The sequence below is a fragment of the Neocloeon triangulifer genome, unplaced genomic scaffold (assembly GCF_031216515.1).
Source record: "Neocloeon triangulifer isolate White Clay Creek 2 clone unplaced genomic scaffold, ASM3121651v1 ptg000014l, whole genome shotgun sequence".
NCBI lineage: Eukaryota > Metazoa > Arthropoda > Insecta > Ephemeroptera > Baetidae > Neocloeon > Neocloeon triangulifer.
The window spans coordinates 17,711,885-17,726,442 of NW_026775556.1; the positions used below are offsets into that span (position 1 = coordinate 17,711,885).

At 34.9% G+C, this 14,558-nt stretch overlaps 1 protein-coding gene across 1 annotated transcript; it reads left to right on the plus strand.

Annotated features, from left to right (window-relative positions):
- The first annotated feature begins 6,912 nt into the window (after nt 1–6,912).
- LOC132200456 (uncharacterized) lies at nt 6,913–11,263 on the plus strand. Its single transcript, XM_059625926.1, has 24 exons — nt 6,913–6,992; nt 7,045–7,206; nt 7,698–7,873; nt 7,942–8,185; nt 8,236–8,274; nt 8,328–8,361; nt 8,457–8,521; nt 8,576–8,672; nt 8,725–8,966; nt 9,016–9,084; nt 9,138–9,171; nt 9,227–9,303; nt 9,353–9,449; nt 9,558–9,790; nt 9,847–9,925; nt 9,979–10,028; nt 10,091–10,126; nt 10,199–10,319; nt 10,374–10,483; nt 10,533–10,595; nt 10,660–10,693; nt 10,747–10,823; nt 10,883–10,982; nt 11,038–11,263. Exons 1-24 carry the CDS (start codon nt 6,948–6,950, stop codon nt 11,247–11,249), a joined length of 2,496 nt encoding a protein of 831 aa, XP_059481909.1. The 5' UTR covers nt 6,913–6,947; the 3' UTR covers nt 11,250–11,263.
- The last annotated feature ends 3,295 nt before the right edge of the window (nt 11,264–14,558 follow it).

Here is a 14,558-nt window from a genome sequence, read left to right on the forward strand (position 1 = left end):
AAGGCAGGGCTGGATCGCTCCTGGAAGTGCGTGACGGGAAATTTAGGAAGCGGCCGTGCGCCTTTTCTTTTTCCTCTTCTCTCACCCTTCCCTACTTTTTGTGCTGCAGAAATAAATCCAACGTCTGCCTGTGTGTGTATAATTAACTTAGGTGTGGTTGCTCCGCCACCGCTGCCGCCACGTCGTCTCCGCTGGAGGTATATTTTTTTGCCGAGCGAAATCAAGAAAGGGCTGCGAGGCGAGGTGCTAGATTTATACAGTCGACAACAACGCCGGGCTTAATTTCACGCGCTTAAAATTTTATTGCGACTCGCGAGGCGCAGATTTTCGACTTGTTCTTTCCGACATGCGGTTTCACCAGAGAGAGTAATTAAAGATTCGCCGAGAGTCTGGAAAGAAAGAAGCAAAAGGAGAAGTATTTTGTCTTGAAAAGAAATAATTGTATAGGCGCAAAATAACGCCAAGAGCAGAGCTTTTATTGTTATTGTTCTCCACGGCTTAAATTAAAACTTACAAAGGAGAAACGTTTCAATAAACTTTTCTCTTTTTCCTTAAAATCACCCAATTTAAATAACTGTCAAAATTTCCGCTCGATTAAGCACAACTCACAAGTGTTTCGCGGTGTGAAGTGAACCAATTTCGAAACAAGCCATTTTAGGGAAATTCTCCGGTCCCTAAAACCGCGGTCGATGCACCCCATTTACCCTTGAAAGTTTTCGCCCTTTGGTGTTTCGTCAATTTTGGGGGGTCAGCTGAGTAGAAAAGGACATGGGTGGGTCTCTGCTCCTTTTTCCGAGCCACTCGCGCGTGAGTCTTCCGCCAATCGTTTTTCTTTTAGGCGTCCGGAGCCATTATCGAAATTGCCTAGTACCTGCAGTCGGCCGACGAAACCTTTCATTAAACTTGATTGTCGACGCCCATTAGAGAAAAGCGGCTCAACTATTCCTCGACTCTCGGAATCGCCACCCCCGCTTTTGCTGCAGATTGACCTCAAAACATTTTAATTGAATCGTCTTTTCGCACGGCCTGTCGTAAAATTTCATTGCTTCTTGCAATGGCCGTCCAAGTGAGGGGCGATAACGACAGATTTATCAACTCCATTTAATTGGTCACGTGCGCCGTAGTCCAAACCTTGCTTTTTTAATGAACCGTTCCAGTTTAAGCTGCATTTATGCATGGAGGAAAAAAATTTTATTGCTTGAACAATAAACTTTTGTTTTATTGTTTTATTTGTTATATGTATAAAATAAATACAATCGTTTCTTAGCCAATCTAGAAATGATATATTATTCAAAAATTCAAAGCGTATACATTACGTATTTCAATTACTCTATTTGAATATCAACTTATCATTAGTTTTCTTCATTTAATTTTGCTGATAATAATATTGCGCGTTGCCGTGGGTGAATGGCACAATTAGACAAATAACACACACCTACATACATATTAATCACGCCCGCAGGTCTACATTATTCGGTATGGTTTCTATTCGCATGGCGTCGGGCTTTATTCACTCTGAATAAACGCGCAGCCCTGCCGCTGACTGTGCGAGAGTGCATTTCATTTCAGAGAGAGCGATCCAATTCACCTCTCTGTCAAACTGCGCGAGTAAAGCGAAGGCTCAGCTCCCGAATGTTGTTCCACCCGAGCTCCATTGCCCATCACCAGATGATAATGCGCCGTTATTAATGGAAACGACATGCGTCTTCCTGCCAGCGTTTCGCACCGACAATGCAAATTGATGGAAGGTAAACGTCGGCTCTGCCACAGAGAGTTAAGCCATGCGCCATGCAACTAAATATTTTGTTGATTTTTGTACACTTTAGTGTTGATTAGACAAGTAAATTGTTTTATTTTCAAAATGTACTTTTTGAATACATTCAACATTAGTAAAACTGGTACAAACGTTTACACGCAAATAATAAACACAAAATTGATTATTATTCATAAAGTTAAAATATTTAAAAATGTGTTGCAATTTATTTATTTTAATTATAATATTATATTTTTACTAACAATTATAATTATTTACTTTATAATTTTTACATTGTTACTTTTTTTAATTTTATGCAAAAGTTTAATGAATAAAAATTTTATTTTATATTATATATTTGTCTTGATCAACATTATCTATTGATGTTAGTCAAAGGCTAATGCTATTTCTGTGACAGCAGATGTTTTTTGTATTGCGTTTTGATGCATGATTTTTAATACATATAACAATTTAAAGTCTATCTGATCGTGGATTGCTCATGCAACTGCTGAAAAAGTTCGCGTGACTTAAATTCACGCAAACAAAAAATTTGATCAGAGACTAGGCCTTAAGTTACGTGAATGTAAAATCACGTTTAAAATTAAAATATTGTTCTTCCACATTTGAATCTGTGAATTTTGCGAAAAAATATTACAATAACACACATAATGTTTTCTTAAGAAAAACAATACTTAAACAAACAGAGGAAAATCGTGAATTAATGAAAGCTCCGTTTTCTGTCGCAACCCAAACAAAAGTGCCACTTGATTAAATTTGTTTTCGTCCAATTAAGATATCCAATCCAAGTCTCGCTCCTAATTAATTTAGTTGGATTGCGCCCCGTGGCGAAGGTTTTTGCCAAGAAAGTTGGCTTTTGAACCCCTGGAGTGATTTTTGCCGAGCTGTTTATTGTGTGCTTTGCTGCGAAAGTATACAACATACACACACGCGAGACCGCAAACTCAAAGCGGCGGTGGTGGTTTCGAGCCGACAACGAGCTACATAATTTATTACCCTAGAGCGCGATCCAATCACATCCGGATTCACTTTTCCGCTCCAATCTGAACAAATTTGTTCTCCAATCTCCAATGTCAAATTAATTAAGTAAAATGATTAGAATATTTATTTGAAAAAATTTATTTGTTCAAATTTTTTGCTCTCAGCCATTCAACAAGTGAAGAAATTGGGTCAAATGAAAACTGAGTTTGCTCTCTCTGTTTATTTATTGCAGCTCTTTGGTACTCAAGAGTCGAGACCGACTGCCAACATATAAATTAATTATAGACTTTCTTGTCGACCGAATGCTTACTCTCCTCCCTTTGATATAAGAGAAAAGCTTATCTCTTGAACTTTTGCTCCGAAACGACGACGAGAGACGAATGTCTATCTATCTACTTGGGCTAATTTGATTGAAATGCATCACTCTCACAAACATAGTTTGCTTTATTTGCGAAACTAGCTCGCAAGTGAATATTAATTTAAAAGTTTATTTTTGCTCGACTCTGACGACGACTTAAGATGAGAGGAATCATATTTCATTTAATTTTATTGGATTGAGATAAATTGAGTGATTGCTTGAAAGAAGCAAATGAAAATCAACCTTATAAAAAAGTATAATAAAAATTGTAAGACAATTTTTTCTTGACTGAAGAAGTAGCCTTGTCTCAAAGAGAGATTAAATTTGTGAAGTATGAGCAAAACCAGACTTTGTCTTGGTTAAAATTTTTTATTTACTGTAAACATGTGCTTCCATCATTTTCAATTTTATTATCCGTTACTAGTTATGATTTTTATTGTTGATGCCGAAAAAAGAAAACAAAATTAAGTTCTAAAACAGAATGGAAAAATTTCTGTAAAAAAAGGATTTTTCACTTGAAGACGCCTCTAGTTGCAGGCATTATTTTTCAAACACAGATTCCAAATAAATAATAAAGTAAAATAATATGCAATTCTAAATTTCACCATAGCGATCGATCCTTAATTATAGGGGCCATATTGTCTGTATCTTAATTAAAAATAATAATAGTTAATAATTTATGAAAATTGAGTTGAAAGTCAAAATGTTATTAATTTTTTATCTCCCATAGAAAAAAATTTAAAATGAGAAAAATATAATTTTTAAACTCCTTTTGACATTTAGGTTGAATTTGTCTATCCAATAATAATTAATTCCATTTACTGTTTCTCAGCAAGAGAGTAATATTAATAAATATTTAATGATTATGTGTAATTTGGGTTCCAGAACTTTCCTCGTTATTATTATTATTTGCTTGGTCCATTTGCACGCCCACTTCATTGATATTCACAATTCAATTACTAGGAAAGCCTTCCTCCAACGTATGAAAGCCTCTGATCCATTTCTCGAAATCTCTCTTGGTACTCTCTGGAGGGTCTCATGTTGTTGTTGCTGGTGTGCCGTTGTTGTTATTACGATTATTACGACGTCTGTGTGTTGCGAGTTTCATTTGTCGCTGGCTATATTCGTTGTGTGTCATTATGTTTCCGCGCGCGCCGAGAGTTTTATGACCTCGGGAGATGAGCCGAAGATGAGGGATCTCCGAGGTACTAACTTTCGCTTTCCTTGTACCTGGCCAACGACAGGCAGCCCCATTTCGCAACCCTTGACGTTCTTCGCCATATCTGCGGCCTTGTCGCAGAGAGAACAGTATTAAATTGATGCACATATATGGACTTTATACAGAGAGGCGGATTGATGAAAGTTGAAATTGCAGAGGATTTTGTGTGTTGTCGTCTCCTGGAGAGAAATGCTCAAGAAATATATTGGTGGTGGAAAATGTTACCTCAGCGGTGGTATGAAGAAAATGACATGGCAATAAAGTTCGTTTATTAAAAAATATGAATGTGATGATAAAAAACTTAATTTTGTATGGCTTGAAAAATATTTATTTATAAATAATAAGGCTTCAAAATTAATATCCAACCTAATTCTTGTTCTATTAACGTGTTTTATATCGAGATTTTAATTTCGTCGTTATTTTATTAAGATTGGCGTTTTGCTAATTGTTATTACATTTCACAAATAAATAAGTACTGCAGACTGCAATTATTGCCAACACAAGAAGCATAAAAGGTAAAGCAATAGCTAAAAAAAGTTGATATTAAAGCAAAGTTTTTTAATACTAATTAGTGGCATTTTTCATAATAGATTTGTCTTTAAAAATAAATATACCTGGTCTTTTTAATGCGTATACATTATAATTTTTATAGTTTATTTATTAATTTTATAGTGTTTATTATTCAATTCTTGAAAGATTAATAATGTATAAATAAAAATTAGTGCGTCATCACATCCCATTCTGAATGGGAAAAACGGTAACGTTAATGCCATTCCCAGGCTGCCCCAGGCCTTCTGATTGTGAGTCTCAAAGTGAAGATGCATGCGATTGTCCTGATTGAATTTTCTTGAAGATGTTGAACTGAGAATCACGTTAAATTTGTGCAGTTATTCTCTCCACTTCTTAATTTTTTTTTTATTTAATAAGCTGTAAATTTATAGGAAATTTTTGCCTTTAAAAATTACTTCATTTATTTTGTTTATTATTGGACCAATAATTTGTCTTCCTCGAGTCACCGCAGATGCTAATAATCGATTTTCTGCACGATTAGGAATGTGCCAATTTTTATATAATTCATTGCGATCATAAATCTGCCGCATAATGGATGGATTTTCCGGGCAGCACGTCGGTGAATTGCGTATAATAAACGAGGCTCGCTCTCTCTCACTTTTGTTTTAAAATATTGAAAGCAGGCCGAGAGCAGAATGCGCCCAAATTAACCCTTTAAAAAGCAGCAGCAGCAGCCCTGTTTGGTTGATGATGAATTTGACCCCAGCTCGGCCAACTCCCGGCGGCCATTAATAATAATTGGTCGTTTTGTTCCGGCACTGATTTATATACCGCGACCAGCAATCAATATACAGTAGAGAAAAGCCGTCGATTCGCTGCTCTGCGACTGAGGGTGGGAAAAAAATGGGATTTATATTTACGGCCCCCGGAGCAGCCCTTTTTGGCGTGATCTCTTGCTTGCTTGGCTGGCATCTGAATAGTGCGGTGGCCTCTCTATGTATATTTATTCATGGGCGAAAAGTTTTTCTCGTCATCAACGCGCGGCGGCCGAGTCCCCTAAACTTCCTTTTTGCAGTGTGTTGTGGCGATGCACGGCGCCATCCATCATGCACAATAGCCGCCCGAAATAAAGAATGTGAGAAGCAAAGTGCTGATGGCGAAACCGCTCGCCGTGGCCACTGAGGCGGATGCGTCCCCGAAAAAGCGCAAAAGAGCTACTCCAAGAGACGTCTTCAGTAAAAAATCTAGAGACGAAAAGACGGCTGAATTTTTTTTCATTCAGAAAAATTTAAGAAGTTTCATAGGAACAAAATTTTCTTTCTCAAGTGCTATTTATTGTAATTTCCAATTCTAAGTGCCCTGATAAAAGACAAGAAATATGAGAATCCGCTTCAGAAAAATTAGAAAAATAAATAATTATTACATGTTATGATATATAAAATTTAAAAAAATTATTGGTCTCTTGGTTAGGAAGAAATTCCCAATCAAGATTTTTTATTTTTGTTTTGAACGTGGCCTGGGCTTTTCCTCAACAGATTTTTTCATCGCTTATTTATTTCAAAGAAAACAGAAAGATATTTTGTTTATTTTCCTTTAGGATGGAATAAATTACTCAAAACCTATCGAGGAAAAGTTCTGTAAAGCTGAAATAGAATAGGAAACTTCCTCTTACAAAATTGAAGCCCAGTCATTATTCATTTATTTCTCCATTGAAAAATATTGACGTGTTTTTGCTCCTTCGTTGAATTATGAGTTTGTAATGAAAACGAGGAGACCGATTGATATGGAATTTCTTTAAAAATTGGTCAAAAATTAATTGATATATAATATTAATAATTCCTTTAGAGAAATATAATATTATTATTATATATCTACACAGTCAATTAAAATAGAATATTCTGCATTTGAGTTGCATAATTTATTTTTGCTCTTTTCTACCACAGGCAATTTTCGTGATCACCTAGTTTTCCCAACCCTAGAGATGAAATTATTCCTTAATCAATTTTCCACAATAAATGTCAAAGTCTATATTAATGAGATATGGGAAATACCACAAATAAAACGCACATCATTGCCGAGCAGTTGAAAGCAAGCAGCCTGCTAGAAATATGCGGCTGCTCGCTTTCATTGTGCCGATCATTTTAATTTCACTGGTATTTACGCTCGTTCTAATTGAGACAAATTTTTACTGTTTGTGATTTGAAGGCTTTGGACGTAGAAGACGCCGAAGCTGCAGTTTATCGACGCAGAGCTAAAGCTCGGTCAATAATTCTTAAATGTTGCGGCACCAAGTCTTGCTCAAAACAGGAGGACAATAACACGGCGGTAAAAGGACGAAATAATGCCACAGCCATCACAACAAAGAAAGTGAGTTTCCTGATGCTTATTTTTATTTGTTTGTGATAATAAAATCAAACTGGTCTTCTCAACTGCGTTACTTAACGAAAATGAAGGAAATTAATTGAATCTAATTTGTTATTTTCACTTTTCCCTGCAAATCGAATTTCATTTTTTCATCATTACTTTTATTATTTTCATGGTTTGATATTAAATTATGTTACCTTTCAAAGTCTATTAAATAAAATAAAATATAAGTAATGATGCTAATTAAAAAAAAAACCAAAGTTTATTTGTAAATTATTGTGTTACAGTAAGCGGACTTAAAAATCTCTTTTAAGACAAATTCTTCACAATCTTACAAAATTAAGTAATCTTTATTTCACCTGAAAACTAGATGAATTTGACAAAAAGTGATGAAATAGAAAAAGAAGTGTATTAAAAAAGAAATTATTGGCTTAATTTTTATAAAATAAAAAACGAACAGTAATAGTTAAGATTTTAATTGACAATTAAATCAGGATGGTGTGGGTAATGCGGCCGTAGCAAACACTGTTACCACCAATTCAGGACCAGCTAATACGGCAAATGCTGACGCGTCCGGGGGTGGCGAAACACCACCACCTGCTGATGAAACTCCTCCTGAAGGAGATCCACCAACTGACGCAATCAATCAAAATTTGGGCACAACCCCAAGGTGAGATATTTTTGAAAAATTTGGCGGTGCGAATTAAGTATATAAATTTGGGGAATATCAACTGCTAGTGGACCGGAAGTTTCGGTGAGCAGCTCGGCCGCCACCGCAACACAGGAACCCAGCACGACCGGCCAAAAAATGGACTCGAGTACTTCAAACACGACCACATTTACAAACAGCTCCACCCTTGATTCTACCTCAAATGCAATTTCGGCAACGTCTTCTACCTTGAGTACCTCAACAACTACGACACCAACTACGACGACTACAACATTAGCGACTACCACTACAACCCAACCACCATCTGTTGAAGTAAACCATAAAAAAAATCAATGATAATAATTTACTGAAAACAAAATTAGGAACTCATACTGGGAAAATGCGAAACGTTTGACAAGGATGTAAAAATTTATTTCTTAACAACATAATTGATTTATAAAAATACAAAAATTAGGTGACACAGTTTACATCCGATAACAGTTTGAAAGGTTTGTCACAATATAAAATGTAACAAGAGATGACGAATTTTTGAAAATTGCGTGGAAAATATTAAATAGTATACAAAAAAATTAAACGTGTGTAGATCCAGAAAAGTATGGTTCTTGGGTGGAATCATGTGGCTATCAGTTTGTCTTCGGAAAAACATACGTAATTCTCCAATACACTGACTGCCAATCGGTGAAATAATAAAATTAATCAAAGGTTACCTGGCGAGAAAACATGATAAAGTGTAATGAGATCGGTATGGAGCCCTTGACGGTTGAAGATGCGACCAAGCTGGAATGCTTTTCAAAAATGGGTCTATATTAAAAAATGATTAGGGAAATTCATAGCTAGAACTTTTAAAAAAGGCTACAATTGGAAATATGCTTCAAATTTCTGGACTTCCGGCATTAGATCAAGTCAGAATACTTTTTCATGGTGCAAAAAACCGACAAACGTCTCCTTCGGCATGCAAATTCCATGGGCCGCCGGACAGCCTGATAATGCAAACAACAGCGAGAACTGCGTCCACATGAGTTTTCTGCGAGAAAACAATCCCATTAAACTTTCAGACAGAACATGCACCGACATGTTCATATTCGGTTGTCAGGTAATTAAATTCTTGCAATTTATAAATGAAATTTAAATGTTAAATTTAGGGCCCAACCACTCCCGTTCCATCAACCTGCGCGTCTCCTGTTTGTTCGAACGTGCCATGTGTCAAGAATGTATTCCACTAAAAAACAAAAAAAAAAATCAAAAAATCATTTAATTTTTGTAGCCATCTTTGTTCAGCTCAACAGACATTTTAAAAAGTAATTTTTTTATATTATTTTATTATTTAATAATAACATTAATTGTTTTCCTTAGCACCAATGACGTATGGAACTTGGTTCAATCATAACGGAAGAACATACATGTTCAGCCTGTCAAACGTTACTAATACGGTAAAGAGTCCAAAGTTACAAATTTCTAGAGAAAAATTAAAATTTTCAGTTTTCGGGGGCCATGAAAGCGTGCTGCGATATTGGAATGTCTCTGTTAAGTCTTGAATATGACTACAAGTATAAGTCCCTGATGGAGGCTATGAAGGGTGCAATTATTTAATTAAATTATTATTTAAATTAACGATAATTTATTCCTTTTCAAAATATTTATCAATTCACCTTAATTCATGATAGTGAAAAAATCTCATTTTTAGTGAATGCGTCGTCCAAGTCTGACTTCTTTTGGACTTCTGGTTCTGACCAGGGCTGCGAGGGCAAATTTGGTTTTTGCACGACCCAGCGAACTTTGCGAAAAGACGCCGTTTGGGCTCAGGGACAGCCGGACAACGCTAACGGGAATGATAATGCGATTGCGATTACTGTTAACTCGAGTCACTTGCTATTTTACGACGCGAATGAAAATAGCCAGTACAGATACATATGCGAGGTGAAACATATTATTTATTATTTTATAAAATAAGCACTCGGTAAAAATAATTTCAGGGACGAGACACAAGGAAGGCCAAATCAGGCGGCGACGGTGTAAGATTAGAGTGTGCCGCTGCCTACAACGTTACTCAAGGTTTTCAATTTTCTTCCTCTCTGTTTTTTAATCAATATAAATGATTTACGTAGAGGAACAGAATACTTTGTTCACCAAACCAAATTTTGACGTCAGAATAAGGGTTTTAAAATAAATTGTCACTGTCTAAATCAAAAAATTTATTAAATTTTTTTTCTTTTTAAGTGCTTCCTTAAGTGCGTTGGTGAGAACGCTGGAGTGGTTCGTATTTTATTTCTAAGTTAGATCAACTCGAGATTTAAATTACTAATAATCCTTTTTTATTGACAAAAGATGGTTAATGGGAAATTTGTCTATAATGATGCTGTGCCAGTCATGGAAAATATGATGGCGGGCAATGTGACCGAGTACACCAATAACTTTGCAATAGTTGACGCTTGCAAAAATTCCCTAAGTAAAACAATTTTTATTTATCTTTTTTTAAAAGAATATTTACTGAAAATAATAGTGGGTATGAGTGAGTGCGATCTGGCTGCCATGATGATCAAGTGTACCAACGACAAAGCACCTCAAATCGTCCGTGGCATCATCGCGGGAATGGAAAAGACCATCCTTCTGGTTTGAATTTCTACAAAACTAGTGAAACAACATTAAAAAAATTATTTAGGAAAAACCACCGATGGCACAACCAGACGCATTTTGCTACGATCCTTCTGCTTGCAAATTGAATGTAAAATATATTAAAAGAGTGTAAAATTACATGCAAAATTTATGAAATTTTTCCATCTATTCAGTCTGCATTGAAGCTAGAGGTTGATAATTGTGCATGTAAGTCTTCCAGTTTTCACTTAAAAATTAAACTTTAATTTCAAATAAAATAGCAAATTGCTCACTAAGCGCTGGCGATGGTTTAATTAGATCGGCTTGTGGAAAGAAGTACCTTTATTACAAGACAAGTGTATTTAATCGCTTGATATATTATAAAAAAATTATTTAAATACCAAAAATTTCACTTAGATAACGTGGGATCAAGCATTCATCACATGCTGCGAATATGGCATGAAATTGGCCTCAATCGATAGCCAGGATGAACTCGCGTGTCTCAGCCGCGGTCTTGGTTTGTCCTAAACGTTTCCTGCCAACTTCATTTGATTGTTCTTATTTTCAATCAGACGCATCATTTGATAGTGTGGCCATGTGGGTGGCTGCCAGCAAGTTTAACAGCACCGTAACGCGATGGTGCACCTCAAATGTGCCGTTTTCCCTAGAAGGCGTTTCAACGTTTGCAGAAAATGGCAATGCTTACACTTTCATAATGAGTCAGCGGAATTTTAATGCTGAAACACCAACAAACACCAGGCCAGCTTTTTGTGTCAATATGTGAAATAAAGAGAGAGAAAATTCACAATAAATTAGTTATTTTATTGTCCATTCTATTCTAATACATTAATTAATTATATTTGTGAAACTTATTAGTTGCAAATGACATTTATCGAATTTTATTGATAAATCAGAGTGGAAAACGCTATTTGCATTGAAATTAAAAACTATTGAAAAATAATTTTTTTTATTTAATTATTAACTATTGAGAAAACTAACAAAAATTGCTTTTTTTTTTCAAGCGTTACAAATTTTAATTCCAATTATAAGTGCCCACCTGCAGGTATAAAGTTAAGAAATAAGAGAATCCGCTATAGAAAAATAAAAATAATTATTACATGCTATGAAATATAAAAATAATTGTTCTTGGTTAGGAAGAATTTCCCGATCGAGAGTTTCTTTTTATTATTTTTATTTTTGTTTTGAACGTGGGCTTTTCCTCAACAGATTTTTTCAGTCGCTATTTGTTTCAAAGAAAACAGAAAGATGTTTTTTTTATTTTCCTTTTGGATGGAATAAATTACTCAAAACCCATCGAGAAAAGTTCTGTAAGGCTGAAAAAGAATTGAAATTAAAAACTATTGAAAAATAATTTTTTTTATTTAATTATTAACTATTGAGAAATACTTTTTTATTTGATTTGTTATAATCACAATAGTAAATCAAAGACAACTTATAAAATTAACAAAATATCTGCTGAAACATTTTAAGCAATAACCAATTTGTCAATCGAATATTTTTTCATGCCTTCTATGTCATTTTGTAAACGGAGTAAGCGTGTATTTGAAAAAGCTGCAGATGTGTCTGCTTTTAAATAGAGCTAAATTGGAATTACAAAGGCAATGACTAATAGCTTATTTTTAATAAATATAAATAAAATGTAAATTATAATTTTCCGCGGAAATTATTTTCAAGCTTTTAATAGAAATGAATTAAGTAAATCCTGCCTTTATTACGAGTTTATTTTCCCCTCGCAGTAATTCCAGGCCTGCGACAAAGCCGAGAGCGCGTCCGCTGACGTGTGTAGTGCTGACTGAGATGCGCCGTCTCTCCATAAAAGTGCGCTTTTATTATTTTACGACGACATAAAATGCATCGTGCAACATTTTAAAAGTTTTATATCAATCGCAGGCCTCGAGCTCTCGGATCGCATAAAACGCCCCTTAACTCTCACAGCAGCATAATGCACGTGTGTCTCGCTCACTGCATCATGAATAAAAAGATCCCCGACAACGAATCAGGGCAAAAAGACGCATCGAGTTTATCTTTACGGGGGCGCATATTATTCAAAACGGCTCGCGTGGCCATTGTTTTTAGAGAGCTTGTACTACTTTATTGGGTACATCTCCGAAGCAGAAAGCAGCCGTTCAAGCGAGATAAGCGCGAGGGCAAAAAGTCAAAATCGGCGGCGATCCTTTGAAAGTTGAAAGGGCAAAAAGTGAAAGCGCGCTTCATTCGGAGATTAATTTTGCAAAGGCTCATCTGATACGGTGTGCGGCCTCGGGGCTCGTCACTTCCAAGCTCTTTCCAAATGTCCACGCAAAAACGCAAAGGCTTTTTATTTCTGTCCACTCCAGCACGGAGCGAAACGTCGACGAATCGTTTTTCGTTTATTTGCGCGTTATGCGTGGAAAACCGGCCGCGAAATTGTTCGCGAATGCTGTTTGCTTTTAATAAAGTGTTTTGCAAAAAAATTGATTTGCCGCGTAAATGTCTGGTGCAGAATTATTGCACAGGGCATGCGAAACTAATTTTTTTACAAAAGTCTAGAAATGTCTGAATTTAATTCCCAAAGAGAGATAAAAAATTCCACCTAATTTAAAAATTTTATAATGAAAGCAATTCCTTTTTCTGTAATTTAACAATTTGAAGAAAACAAAATGCCAGAACAAAGCCTTGCCACTAAATGGTATAAATATTTTTAGCTACTGGCATCCAGGATGATTTGTTCTCTAGTATTTTATTTATTTTTCAATATTTAGATCAAATAATGCAACCCCATGTTCAAGTCATTGTCTATGAAACTAAAACAAAATCCTGCAGATACATGTTTCTACTGCCGGTTGCACGCGCCATAATTCATTATTGTTGTTTAATTGTCCACATTGTTACAAATACATTGTTTACATTCATATTTTGATGAGCCGTGAAATTATATTGACATTTTTTACAACAAGTCTGTATATAAATTAAGGACTCCTTATTGACAAAGTCAAATCAAGTCTTTACAACAATAGAAGCCGTTTTTGGCAATTATTGGAAATTTAACAAACCATTGTTGTAAAGACTTGATTTGACTATGTCAATAAGGAGTCCTTAATCTCATTACAGTTTTCCATAAAATTAAAATTTTAGGGCAAAAAACTGTTTTTGTTTCACAAAAACAAAATTCTTGAATTTGTTTATTTAATCTTTCAAAACCATTATTGTAATCATTATTGTCAGAATAGAAAAACGCATGTTTCTAACTTCCTAAGTAATGAGATCAATTGAAGTCTTAACCTGACGATCTTAGCCCCAGGATTATGCCTTTTTTTCAATTCAAAAAATATGAACCAACCTTTGACCTGTGATGAATTCTTGAATATAAAATCTATTCATTGTTTGTAGGTATAATTGAAATTTTTGCTTGCTTTATTTTTGCACTGTAATTTTTCATTATATATTATAAATTATGATGAAACTGACGATCTTGCCAACAGATAAACGAATTAAAAGTTACAATTCAATGAGGTTTTAGAAGTGATTACAAGTATTTATTTTCTAAAAGCTACTCAAATCTTTTAGTAAAAAGTAAAATAGTTAATTCAGAATTCTCTCAAGTAACAGGGGTTTTTCAGTATTTAATATTTGGCAAATAATATAAAAATAAAATTTATACAATAAATTAAAATGTGCATTAGTAAATCATAAATATATATTAAGTTATTAAGTTTATTTTAAGCTAAATATAATAAATTAATATGCGTAATATGTATTAAATGAATTGTGATTTTACGGCAGAGCTAAAAGGTTTTATTTTAATTATTCAAAGTATTGTAAAGAGTTTAAATTAGCATAAACAAATAGCACTTAAATTAACTCCACGAATCAGCAAATAAATGCCAATAAAACCAAATGCACCCGAACGGCGCTTGCAGAAATAATGCACTGTGTTTTATGGGCTATTAAGTGCGGAATACTTTTCGATTTGCATCCCCTGAGGTTGATTGACCCATTTACCAGCTGCAATGTGTCCTTCCAACTGCAGAATTAATTCAAACGGCGCTCAATCAGGGCTCAACGGAGCGAAAGCGCCGCCGTAAAAGTGCAC

Excerpts from the sequence above, each read along its gene's own strand:
- LOC132200456 (XM_059625926.1), top strand. The coding sequence starts at position 6,948 with ATGCGGCTGCTCGCTTTCATTGTGCCGATCATTTTAATTTCACTG. Across the intron at positions 9,172-9,226 it reads CTCAACAGACATTTTAAAAA|CACCAATGACGTATGGAACT; the intron begins GTAATTTTTTTA and ends TGTTTTCCTTAG. Across the intron at positions 10,596-10,659 it reads CTTCTGCTTGCAAATTGAAT|TCTGCATTGAAGCTAGAGGT; the intron begins GTAAAATATATT and ends CCATCTATTCAG.